The 14242-nt window shown below is 36.5% G+C and overlaps 1 protein-coding gene across 5 annotated transcripts in view; it reads right to left on the bottom strand.

Annotated features, from left to right (window-relative positions):
• Positions 1-14242, bottom strand: part of WDR25 (WD repeat domain 25) — a 60073-nt gene that overhangs the window by 23541 nt on the left and 22290 nt on the right. For all 5 annotated transcript variants that reach the window (XM_010711912.4, XM_085225630.1, XM_085225629.1 and 2 more), the window contains exon 3: positions 1814-1961. In XM_010711912.4, coding sequence (XP_010710214.2) covers positions 1814-1961 — 148 coding nt within the window. The remainder of the gene's footprint in view (positions 1-1813; positions 1962-14242) is intronic.

Raw genomic sequence — 14242 nt, 5'->3', positions numbered from 1 at the left:
AGAACCTTGCCTTGATGTGAACAATATTCACAAATTTCCTTAACCATTTTCTCAGTATTCCCAGTTTATTCAATTCTCAGGATACTTCCATACAAATTCCTTCTTAATTTTACATAAGATAAAACCCTCTTAAACAAAAGCTTCTTGTCATTTTTGTATGGATGTCTTTTGCAGTGTAATATAAAAAGCATTGTATGTTTGCAGAAGCAAATATTTAAAAACAAATTAAGAAGGAAAAATAAAAAAATTGCACCTCTTCAATAAACCATTTGAGGCCTAATCCCACATTTATACACACACAGATGTCCTGTTATGAATGGCCCCAAAGAACACCACTGTATGAATGCAGATAACATAGATAAAGGAGAAGCAACATTCACAGAATCCACTTTGCTTGTGAAGGAAATGTGAGAAGACAGAGCATTAATTGAAAATTAATTGTTGAGTTCATAACGTTCAAATTTCCACTCAAATTCACAACGCAGATTCAATTTCAAGTTTCACATCAGAATTTATGTTTCTATGCTCTGTTACTACATACAGAAGTCAATCTTAAGGGGCTCTGCAAACATTTTAATGAATGATTACAACAGCGTAAAAAATACTCAGGTATCATTCTGGAGGATTGCCAATGTCACTCCGGTCTTCAAAAAGGGCAAGAAGGAAGACCCGGGTAATTATAGGCCTGTCAGCCTCACCTCTGTCCCTGGAAAGGTGATGGAACAGCTTGTGCTGGATACCATCTCCAGACAACTGGGAGAAAAGGAGGTTATCAGGAGTAGTCAGCATGGGTTCACGAAAGGGAGGTCGTGCTCGACCAACTTGGTGGCCTTCTATGATGTTGTCACATGCTGGGTGGATGGGGGAAGAGTGGTAGATGTAGTCTACCTTGATTTTAGAAAGGCATTTGATACTGTCTCCCACGACATCCTTAGAACAAAGCTGAGGAAGTGTGGGATAGACGAGTGGACAGTGAGGTGGGTTGAGAACTGGCTGACTGGCAGAGCGCAGAGGGTCGTCATTGGTGGTGCAAAGTCTGGCTGGAGACCTGTAACCAGTGGTGTCCCCCAGGGGTCTGTGCTGGGTCCAGTCTTGTTCAACATCTTCATCAATGACCTTGATGAGGGGATAGTGGCCACCCTCAGCAAGTTTGCTGATGATACGAAGTTGGGAGGATTGGCTGACAAGCCTGAAGGCTGTGCTGCCATTCAGCGAGACCTGGACAGGCTGGAGAGCTGGGCAGTAAGAAACCGGATGAGATTCAACAAAAGCAAGTGTAGGGTCTTACACCTAGGGAGGAGTAATTGCATGCACCAATACAGGCTGGGGGATGAGCTGCTGGAGAGGAGCTCTGCAGAGAGGGACCTGGGTCCCGGTGGACGACAGGTTGGCCATGAGCCAGCAGTGTGCCCTTGTGGCCAAAAAGGCCAATGACATTCTGGGGTGCATTAAAAAGAGCGTGTCCAGCAGGTCGAGGGAGGTGATCCTCCCCCTCTACTCTGCCCTGGTAAGGCCTCATCTGGAGTACTGTGTCCAGTTCTGGGCTCCCCAGTACATAAAAGACAGGGATCTCTTGGAAAGAGTCCAGCGGAGGGCCACAAAGATGGTGAAGGGCCTGGAGCATCTCCCCTATGAAGAAAGGCTAAGTAAACTGGGTCTGTTTAGCCTTGAGAAAAGACGACTGAGAACGGACCTGATCCAGGCCTATAAATATCTAAGGTGTGGGGAGGCAGAACAAAGTTCACAAGATCTGAATTTATCTGTACTCAAAGGTTACAAATACTGTTAAAATGTACCAGTATGTGGCCTTTACCTGTCTCCACATCTGTTAGGTGCAGCATGGAATCAAAGCCACCACTGAGGATCCTTCTTCCACAGGATGACCACTGGGCAGCTCGGACAGCACAGGAATGACAGGAAAATGTCCTCAAACAACCACCTGTGTCCACAGCATCCCATACCTTAAAAAAACATAAGGGTAACATGAATCATTAAAAAGAGAATAATTTTTTAAATGTAACGATAACTAGCTAGAGCAAATCACTTTCTGACTAAGAAAGCTTTGCATTCCAAATGCATATCTGTTAAGCTGTAAATATCTGTTCGAAATAATTGCATGGTTGATTAGAATTAAGGCATTTTATTAACAAGGCATGAATATGTAATGCATTTCCCTGACTTACTTTATTTCTTGAAACATTTCTATTGCTCTCAGTGGCATTTTGTGTTATAATTTTCCATCTATATTTTTGCTCTTCTGTACACAGATGCATCTAAATACAGTTTCTCCTTAAATCATTTTTTCTTTGAAGTTTTTTGCTTTTTTCAGACCTTCCTAGCAGATTGCAGCTTCCATATCTGCCTATAGATGGGCTATAATCATATTTCTCAGTCTTGCAGTTTGGAGTTTTAACTATAATTTTTCCTTAACTTTGCTGAGGAGTCAGATAAGAACATCATCTTAGAAATATAGAGGAAGGATAGGCCTAAGCCCTCATTTTTCAGTTTATCTCGGACCAAATTAGATGAATGCTCAGCACTTCTGAAAATCTGATTCTACTAGTTATCTGCTTATTTTTATGTAACAACTAACAGTTGCAGAATACAAATAGCTCAATTCATACTTTAAGAAGCATTTTAAAACATCAATTGTTTCCAACTAAGACATTTTAGTATACAGAACTACTAGATGTAATTATAATTTCAATTACTAAATGTGTTTCGCAATAATCAAGAGCTCATCTTTTCTGCCACATTCTTTTGTCATAATTTTGAGCAAAAAATTACAAGTTTAGAAACAAATGACCCATGTAAAGATTTTGCATGCATGTTTTTGTGAGAAAAAGGCTAAATGTCCAATTTTTCTGATAAATATTGCACTTTGGTAAAAGGTCAGTCATAAAATATCTCATGATCATCTGATAACAGCTGTTATTTGGATTGTCTAATGAAATATATACCAACTGCTATAATACTGGTAAATCCTCAATTTTATTTCTTCTAATATTAGTAGTACAAATAAGTCAACACTTTGGTAGTGCTTCATGACAGGTTTATTAGAGCATCAGTCAGAAAGTAAAAACCCAAGGCAATTTATTGCTTTGAAGTCACCATTTTACTTCACTGTACTTCTCTTGGTGATTAGTCATTTCCACCCTTCAAAAACTGGCATATTTTAAATAACATTGCTTATGAGCTTGGAGGGTTACTCTGATTTTTGTCTAATCTAATTAACTAAATTTTAAGATTGTTTATACAATACTGGGAACACACTAGGCAATTTGAAGAATATAAAAAAATGACCTTTTTAATAAGTAAGACCAATTTCTACTTTTAGATATGTCTACATGAGTCAGTACTGAATTACAATTGACTGCATGTCTGTGTCTTTCAAAATATGTTAAAACAATAACAATTCAGTAAATGTGAGAAAAAATAGGTATGTATCCTGTAGCATCAGCACAACTCACAGAAAATCACATGCAAGAAAAGAGAAATGAAAACTTCTGGTCATGCCTTTCTATTTTGAATTCTATTTTTCCTCACAGTAGACAAAAAGGACTGGCAATACCATTATTAGACAGCTTATACTCAGAAACCAATATTACATTACACAGAATTATTTCATCTAAGGATCTTCTAGCACAGACTATAGTTCTGCAACACAAAGCAATCAATTACTATTAATTACTTGAATAGTCAGTTAAGACTGTAACTGTGATGGCCATATCCAAAAAAAGAAAAGAAATCAGGAAAATGTAATATGAAGCTGCTTTTGAAAGCAAGTTTCTCTGCTTTAATGAGTTTTAATGATCATTTCAAGCTTCACAGTATTAAAAAGGGTTAATTGCATCTTGGAGGGCTTTTAATATGAAGAAGCTAATGAATGAATCCAGATGAAAAGAAAAACAGGTGGTACATGCCTCAGATATTTTTCTGTCATGTTTCCCTGATTAAGTATGAAAACTTAATTTTCACAAGAAGGATGAAGTAAGTTTTAGCACTAGCCTGATTAGGGGGAAAAAAAAAAAAAACAACCGTATAAATGGGAAAAGTGCAGCCTTAAAACTGCACATTTCTCTTCATTTTGTGAAATGGAACTGATTGACTCATATGGATGAGACTACCAACCACATACCAGGGGAAAGTCACTCAATATCACATTTCTCCCTGCAATTATATTCTCTATCAGGTCCTTTTGCTCAGGCAAGAGCAGTGTTGCAATGCTTTCTAGTATCACAGCAACATGGACAAGGTAGACTTGACTGAGGACGTTCACTTAGTTTACCCATCAATTAATATATTGTGGACTCATAGAATCACAAGGTTGGAAAGGACCTACAAGACCATCCAGTCCAACTGTCCTCCCGCCACCACTGCTACCACAAGCTACTAAACCATATCTCGTAGCAGCTCATCCAGATGCCTCTTGAACACTGCCAGGAACAGCAACTCCACCACCACCCTGGGCAGGCCATTCCAGTGCCTGACCACTCTCTGAGAGAAAAAGTTTTTCCTTACGTCTAATCTAAACCTCCTCTCCCACAACTTGCAGCCATTTCCTCAGGTCCAGGTTTGTTGCCTGGGAAAAGAGGCCAAACCCCTCCTCACCACAACTTCCCTTCAGGAAGTTCTTTACCAAGACCATATGCACTGCAGGGGGTTGGAGCTGGAGGGGCTTTTAGGTACCTTCCAATCCAAGCCGTCCTATGATGATTCTATGATTCCCTTTCACGTGTCCTCATGTTTCCTCATGTGTGCCCTTGCACTTTCTGCACATAGTGGCTGCCCCCATCCCTAGCAATAGCAGATGGACTCTTCCTGAAGGAATTTTTCAAATCTTTTGTCTTGTACCTCAGTCTAACTTTAATACATTAGTGTGCGTCCCATTTCATCTGCAGAATAATTTCAAATTTTTAAGTTCCCACGTTCATTTTCCCAGGACAAGGGAAGATATACTTGCTATTTGCAAGACAGTATTTGGTATTTACAGTTAGCTCCTCAGCAATCACTTAAGGGGCACAGTCATGCTCACAAAATGTCATATAAAGGTGAGCCATTGAAAAAAAAAAAAAACTGTGTGCAGCACTGAAAACAAGACAATTAAAGAACAAGCTTTGCACATTCTATTCTATATGCATAAGAAATTTCCAAAAAGTGAGAACTATGAATGCTTAACTGTAATAGAATGTCTCTAACCCAAGTGATGAAAACTCTTCTGTACTTAAAAGCGATAGAGATGTTAACTGAGCTATGAGCACAAATGGAGAACCTTCTGCACGTCATTACCAAATTCCATCAAAGGATGATCACAAAGACGACATCATATTTGCATTCTTAAGTAGTCCCTCATTTCTGTGGTATGGTTTTTCCACTGCTTTATCAAAAGAAAAAAGAAAAAAGGGAAAAATGTTTTGCTAACAAGAGAATTCCGTATATTCCATCAAATGCTTCAGATGATTGCCAGCTCGATAGAGGTGCTTATTCTCTATGGGCATCCACACACATTAAAAAAGGAGACTACTGCAAAGCTATGAATCTTGTCTATGCAAGATCACTTCTCTCTGACAAACATTCAAATGTCAGATTAACAGATTCTCCAGGATGAAAAGTATTTTATGGCTTTTCTTTCAACTGCCTATGAGATTGTAAAGTAGTTTAGGAATAATTTATGTGTAAGTTTTTCTAGACTTGCTTTCTTTGCTTTAATTATATGCTGGCTCAAGCCAGTATAGAACAATAAGGCTAAAATGAAAGTCTAAAAGACTGCATTGATATATCCTGCAGAGCTGCAAAACACTCAACATGATGCCTGAACACGGAATCACATTCTCTAAATTACCGTAGTAAATAATAAACAAACACCATTTAACCAGTGTAGAGCATGGCAATTGTGCTGGTTACAACATAGCCACCAGAATTCAGCAACAATTTTTTTTTTTCAAGTCTTGATGATAGATACATGACAAGAATCCCTTAGAAATAAAGGACTATGAAAACTCAGCATCTAAGAATGGTGTGTAAAAGTCACTACTCTTATAACTACAGCTTTATTCTCAAAGAAAGTGGTTTTAAGAAGTTAATCATCTTAAAATTACTTAGAAAGATTTTATATACCAAACATTGCTGACCTCTAGGCATACGAGTAATATAAACCTTTAACATAAAGCTCTATAAAACAAACTTACAGATTTATGTGAAATAAAGGATTACATATTCAATACATAATAAAATACTTAGGCAGGGGGACAGTTCTCTAAAAGTAAATACAGGCTGAGATATACATACTTTTCCATAGGCGTTTAAACATGTGTGTCAACTATTATAGGACTAAATGCTACCACATGTCTGTGTGGAAGGACAAATCTATATTCAACTATCTTTTCCAAGAGATCAATTGTTCTAAGTGTTGCTGCTTCCCTCCAAAACTCAGTTCTTACTGATACTCAGTACTATTTCTACCTGAAATAAATTCTCATTAAATCTGAAGTTGCTCTTTTATTTTGTGATGTTAGGTGTGATTTTAATTGCTGAGGTAAAAAGTTGAAAGCACAAATTTCAGTCCGCTACTCTGAAAACTTTCTGCCACATTTTCAAGCAACATTTTACATTATAAACCAATAACCATCCATCCTTTCCCTTTACAAAGAACCCCCAAAACATTAAGATATGTGATTGCCATGAGTAAAAAGCATGCGTCATTGTATTAACTTCTTTAAATCTACGATTACAAATGAACTCTCCAAAATTTGAAAGAGAAACAGCCAAGATACAAAGATTTAAAATTAGCTAATTATTTTCAAAGATTTTCTTCAGTGCATTTCTGGAATTAAGGTATCGTGAACACTTCAAATGCACTTTTTCCAATTTTGTTAAAATTGGCTTTAATGAGTCAAGCTCATTCATTTTTCAGCATTAGTTCTTGTTCTTTTGCAGTTCACTATTTATAACATTGTCCTTCCATTTCTTTCTCCATTGACTGCTTTCATTACATTTCTTCTTCTATTATAGAAAGTATGGTGATTATATTGTTATCTGATAGGATTAATATACAATGCCCAAAATGGCAGGTATGAATAGCCAAGGGACAAATTATACCAGTGATATCATTTGGGAAAAAAAAAAAAAAAAAAAAAAAAATCTGAGGGATTCTAATTCAATTACTTTTTCACATTCCGCATCATATTCAGAAATAAAAACATCAGAAGTTGCTTGCTTTCCTGCATCATTTGGAAACACTTCTCACCTTCAGGATCAGAAGTCCATAAATCGTATATACTAAATAATATAAGAGATTTCTGACAAATTATATGTTTCTGGGTCCTACTATTTCCTGTCTGAAAGCTTTCAGGAAAACAGCCCCTGCAAATCAAGTACTTTGGGTTGAAATTAATAAAAAATTCTCGAGGCAAATCACAAAAGACAGAATGAGAGGGTAAACATTTGATACTCAACTAAATAGCAGCCAAGAAGAATGCTCAGGGGTGTGCTATACTATCAGCTAGGACACAGAATAAAGGCTTTTGTCATTGACTGGACAAACTAGGCTTCAATTCCTAAGTCACAGCATCATAAGTAGAGTAACAAAAGTTGTGAGAACTAATCTAACACATGGCTAATGAATTAGGAATTGAATACGTCTCTTTCATTGGCTTTCTGTGATTATCTATTCCGTGCTGGCCTCCAAGCAAATTGGATTGCAGAAAATCAAATATAGCCACCTTAATTTGAGAAAGAAAGAGATGCATCTACTCAATGAAATCAACTGCACAATGAAATCAAGAACAATGATTTAACTGTGATAAAGTAGAGGTTAGAAGTATCAGGCAGTAAGCTGTACACATTTAAAATTTGCATAAATAAAAGAATTTCAGCAGAGACAAGAATAATAAACAAATTAATTTCAGGACCATGCACAACAAAATTTTAAAAATTCTTAATGCATCAATTCAAGCTAGTTTCAGCAAAACATCCATATTGAAATAATAGAACTTCTTTCCCCTTAGTTAAAACATAGCGTGTCATTCTATCTTAATTATGAACTTCCTCTATCAATGGCTTCTACTTCACGAATGATAAAAAAAAATCCACATACATTAACCAAATACAATGGTACTGTTTAAGAAACAGTCCTGTGCAACTATGAGCCAAGGGTCTGGAAAAACCAAGAGCCCCTATCAGGCTTTATATGTATTAAGTGTTAATAAATCAATTTTCAATTAAGTAGGATGCAAATACATGTTCAGATTGTTATATAGTACATGATTTAAGGGCATACCAGCTTCATGTGAAAGGTAAATGTCCCTTAAAAGAGCTTTTCAGCAGAATCTGTAAAGCTAGGAAAAAGCTAGCACATTTTCAAATGTTATGAACACTTACTGTAAGAATGTTTAAAAGTGTGCTAGGGAACATATTTTAAATGACATCCATTTTCCTAATCTAGACATGGTGTAAAAGATACATATCAACGCTGTCACTTCAGCAAACACTTAGTAAATTCCACTAGCTTCCTTTTTAGAGCTGATGTATTTCAAAACACTATTATTTTATCAATCCAAAGTAGTAGGACAAGTGACTCAAAGAAATGCCAACTTGATTGCTTTTTTAATACTCGATTAAGAGTTTGTATTTGGAGGCTTTATTACTGGAATACTCTCACTATGGTAGAAAGAAGGAGAACAGAAAGTAGCAAAACATAACAAATTAAACCAGCCAAGACAACTAGCATAGGTCTCACTTCATTTTTCAACAAAAAGATAACATTAAAGTGTTTCAAGTACATTTGTTAAACCAATGAGATGGAAAGTGTCTCCTTACAAGAGAACAGTAAGTTAGATATTAATATAATAGGTATTTTTCTGTTGACCATTTCATTCTGACAGAAGCATACAGCAATTACCATACCTCATACCAGTAGCATACTGCTAACTTGGTTAGCAGTACTAATAGAAAAAAACAGACAGCAGTATGAAAACTCAAAATGATTTTGCCAATCACATAAAGCCATTGTTCAAAACAATTACCAGGAATTCAACAATAATTTCAACTGAACAGTGATACATTTAAAGAGTTCCAGAAAGTACCCAGCCAGCTCACCAACTGACAGCATCCTCCCTGAAGCTCTGGCCACCCTAACCTTCAGGGCACCATGGATGTGATTACAACTCTCACGCAGCCCAGCAAAGAGATAGGGAAAACACAAGTGACATGGATACTGTGGTCTAGAGGCTTATTTCCTAACAGACAGAAAGGCCACAGACCTCAAAGTAGAAGAAAGTGTCCAATGCAAAGTTAAATTTTACTGGATTTGGTGTATGTGTTACAACTGTCTTTCATTTGGGTTAAATTCAAGAAATCTGAGAAACTATCCAAAATTTACTAATCACTGACTAGACTAAAGGTATTCTCCACTTTTCTCACAAATCTCAATTACCTAGATGAACATTGTCACTGTTTATATTAAGCATAAATATTGGTACTTGAAGAGAGAAGAAGGATCTGTTATGATAGGACAAAAGGCAATGGTTTCAAACTAAAAGAGTTGAGACTTAGATAGTTTTTTGTTCTGTTTTTACAGTAAGGGTAGTGAGTTACTGGCACAGGTTACCCAGAGAGGTAGTAGATACCCTGTTCCTGGAGATGCTCAAGGTCAAGATGGATAGAGCTTTGAGCAATCTAACCAAGCTATAGGTGTCCCTGTTAATAGCAGGGGAGTTAGATTAGATGACATTTAAGGGCCTCTTCAAACTTAAATGGTTCAATGATTCTATGACTCTAAGACCTAGAAACCTTTAAATGCCTAAGCTACAGAAACACGGACACTATACGGACAAGGTCTTTTCCAACCAGAGCAATTCTATGATTCTCTGAAGCTTTTGGGTCAAGACATTGACATTTTCAGTTGGCAAGGGAACAGACGAATTAAGTAGAATTCTATAAAAAATAAGTTAAAAAAACCACAGCCAAAATCCAAAACTGCTATGAATATCATCATAAACATCATGGGAATGTTCTTGGTAAAGCCTTAATAACAGCTATTACACTCAACCTGAGTTCAGAAATATACTTAATGATTCCATACTGCCACAAATAACCTTAGACACAAGGAAAATCTGACCAACCAGTTGAAAACACAAATCAATTTAAAATCACAGAATCACAGAATTGTAGGGGTTGGAAGGAACCTCTAGAGATCATCAAGACCAACCCCCCTGCCAAAGCAGGTTCCCTACACCAGGTCGCACAGGTAGGCGTCCAGGCGAGACTTGAATATCTCCAGAGAAGGAGACTCCACAACCCCTCTGGGCGGCCTGTTCTAGTGCTCCGTCACCCTCACCGTGAAGAAGTTCTTACGCACATTCGTAATACAATACAAATACATAAACTGGCTGAGGTTATGCCACTAGGAATAATTAATACAGCTTCCATGGGAGTCTTTGCAAGTCATAACTGGCAAATGGAGCTCTTAAGAGAAATGTAAAGGAAATAGGGAAAAAAAAAAAAAAAAAAAAAAAAAAGGATTAATGATAAAAGACTAAATAAGATTGATATCTATGGTACACAGATATTTACTTTAATTAGCAAGTTAAATTTTACATTTTCACCATACCAAAAACTAAAATATAATGTTATTCAATGTATTTTTGTCAGAATGAACTAATTTAACCTGAAAATCATGCTTTGTTCAATCCTCTTGGTTTATAAATGGAAAAGTAAAGAGAGAAGTAAGAAAGCATTGCCATGAGTAAATTCCTATTTCTTAGACATTATTTGTTCCTGGAACTACAGAAAGGCAGGATAGGAAGCCGGGATAAGACATTACTTCTGTTTGGTGATCTACAGTATTCTTTTTTAATCATTAGTCATATGAAGATTCTAAACAAACAAGCTCAGTTCACCAACTTCTCACAACCTTTTCATAGGCAGTCCTTCACTTGAGGATTGTTTGATAACACACACATTTCTTGACTGCATGAAATGCTGTGGAACACAACACACATAGAAATGTTGCAACATGAAAGATGGGAACAGAAACAACATATTTAAACTCCTGTCTAAAGTTAAAAAAAAAAAAAGTGGTACAACACTACTTAAATTGAACTTTCCAAATAGAATTAGAATCATAGAATATCCTAAACTGGAAGAGAGCCACAAATAAAATTGAGTCCAACTCTTGGCTCCAAACAGAACTACCTGAAAATCAAATCATGTGTCTGAGAGAGCTGCCCAAATGCTTCTTGACTTCTGGCAGTCTTGGTGCTATGACCACTGCTCTAGGGAACCCATTCCAGCTTTCTTCATTACTATTATTTTTTAATAACTTTTGTTTGCTCAAAAGTTACAGGCACAGTAAATATGGGAACCCAAATAAAACTGTCAAGGTATGAACAAGCTCAGGATGACAACTTGGCCTTCTAGGTCATTTATTTGGCAACAAAGTTAAAAGCATCAGAATTACTCAATATCAGCTATATGTGAGTGCTTTCATGACATAGCAACTCATAGCAAAACTTTATTTCTATTATGGCATAACTGTTGAAGTGGCTGCTAAATCTGTCATGCCTTCACCAAACTATTTCCATTCAACACCTGGGGCTTCACAAAAATAACAAAGCTGAATAGGCACTTTCCTTCAGACTGCTTTCACACAACAAACAAGCATTGGATATGAAATAAATCTCCTTATAAAACACTTATTTTCAGAGTCACGCATACACAAGAAATAAAAAATGCATCATTAGAAATGTTCTTCCTAACTGGAAGCCAAACCAACTTGACACACATGTAAATGTTATTAAATAATATAAGCAAGTTTTTACAAAAACAAGTTACAACTTACTATTGCTCAGACTACTTTATTATTGCTGGGAGACAAAACATTTAAGTATGAAAGATAAGCTATACACAACAACAACAACATCATCATCATCTAACACTTCCTTCATTTGACAGAATGATAACTTAGAGCATTTGTTATATTTAAGAAACCAATAAAAAAAAAAATTAAGGAGACCATAACTTGTATTGCTACAGTCTGTTATGGAATGCAATTATGAGAAGGTAAAACTACTTTGATACAAGTCCTCAGAGATACTATTAAGGTGCCATTAAAACACCATTATAATGTTAAACAGCAAAACAACTTCATTACAAGTCATACCATCATTTTAAACAGCGGAACACAAAAAAGGGCCAACTAAAATCAGGCAGACTATCAGTTCTCACCATAACAGGTATTCTAAGTCAAAATAACTATGTCATCCTCACTTTGGGTCTTCTATTTGCAATTTTTAAGTTTGTTAATCTTCACTAGCTTATGTAAGAACTAAGGTCTGATATCCAAGGTGGCATTCACAAGAGTTGAGGAAGCTGAGAGAAGAGGGTTGTTAAACTAAATGGCAAGCCTCTGAGAAGAACCAAATATCTGGATTTCAATCTCTCAATATTATTCTATCTACTGTAAGTTACCCTTCTAACTGAAGAGGTGTTAACAACACAAATCATTTATTATTAAGCAATTAGCAGGTTTATACATTGCTTAAATGTAACATTAAGAAAACCTGGTAAATTTACATCCACATGATGAGCATTTGGATGGAAAAAATATTGCAGGATGACTACTATATTCATTAGATATATACTGATTTAGTCACCTTCAGGCACTGGAAATGCCTCTCTGCTTAGACTAGAGATTGTTTTCTTCACATCAGAATGATTGTTTCAAAAATCTGAAGGTAGGTTTGGGTTATTTCAGCTGCATTTCCACAGCTAATCACCTTGTTGCTCTGATGTAGCTTTCCCACAGTGAAGCAGATGCTGAATGGCTACCGAAATGGGAGAAATGCCAGTCAGAGCACTCGTCTGGTGTGACACTGCAGGGATACACAATATCCACAGAGCAGCAGCATCAGAACAGCAACCAGCCAGTTTCCCACTGAATACAACTTTAAAATTGGGTACTGTGAAAGAACACACAAAAATCAAACATCTCTTTTCTTTGAATATTTATGAAAAAATTAAAAACTAATACCTAAGTGGTTTTCAATCTGTTTCCGAACTGAAAGACTCCCCTGGGAAGGACACAATATGCAGCTACCTTCAGCCAACTGTCTAGTGACTTGCCATTCTTAATTACTTTTTATGGATTCTTTAGGGGCAGTCTGTGTTCCCAAGAGTACAATAACCATAGGCTTAAGCCATTACTACTACCTATTGAATGGTACTTCTACAGTATCATCACATTATTGAACTACAATTGCTGCTGTGCAAGGTTTGACCTATCATTTGCTATAGAAGTACTTGAACCTCTTACACAAAATAAATTTAAAAATGACCAGTTTTAAAAACAGTTAATTTTTCAACACAGATAACAACAGGCTGAAGGCAAGAGCAGAGTGTGACTTGGAACCAGTGCATCTTGTCTGAGAAAATTGATTCCAGATCTTATGGAAGCAAAAAGAGCAGTATGGAAAACTAGCTTAATTTTTGGTAATACGAATCAGAGTTTAATTAATTTGTTGGTTAGAACTTATAAATCCGTTCAAAACAATCATTGTGTAGTTTAAACATTTTTATTAGTAACATTCTGTTACAAGATTAAAGCTGAGAGGAAATGGACCTGTTCATTTTCATTACTCTTCTGTATTTTTTCTACATTGCTGAGATCTTCACAATTCTAGCTTTCTTCCTTGAAGCCAAAACATTATTAACAAGATTCTCCTGAAATCATTTCCTTTCCCTCGCTTTAGATTGTCCATTTAAAAACTTGGGGGAAATTACAGCAAAAGATTTAAAAAAAAAAAAAAAAAAAAGATTCCTTCTGCACAAACATGTATTTGTGCTTTATATCACACACATTTTAAGACTACAACAGTTTGCAGCATAAATTCTTGATGTAAGGAGATAGAAATGTCTGAATAGATGGATGCTTCTTTTGAAGTATTTTGGCAGACAGCTAGACTTTAGGACTGCACAAGTTTTCCCGTTTCCTCTCTGCTCTTCAAAAGGAGAAATACCTCCGTTGAAATTGTACTGGAAGCAGAAACATTCTTTCCCCTGTCTACCTTTCAAGACCTGTAAAAATGCCTTATCCCTAGCTGGAATGAGATCCCTCTGAGCACAGCCTCATAGCTGTGAGCCCTGTAGCAGGTCAGCCAGGTGCTGGCTGCACAGCCATGCAGCAAACACCCAGGCACTGTGTGTTTCTTCTCAGGCTCTGTACATCAACTCTGTTCTACACAGC

This window comes from Meleagris gallopavo, chromosome 5 (genome assembly GCF_905368555.1).
Source record: "Meleagris gallopavo chromosome 5, MGAL_WU_HG_1.1, whole genome shotgun sequence".
NCBI lineage: Eukaryota > Metazoa > Chordata > Aves > Galliformes > Phasianidae > Meleagris > Meleagris gallopavo.
This window is presented reverse-complemented; position numbering and strand designations above follow the sequence as displayed.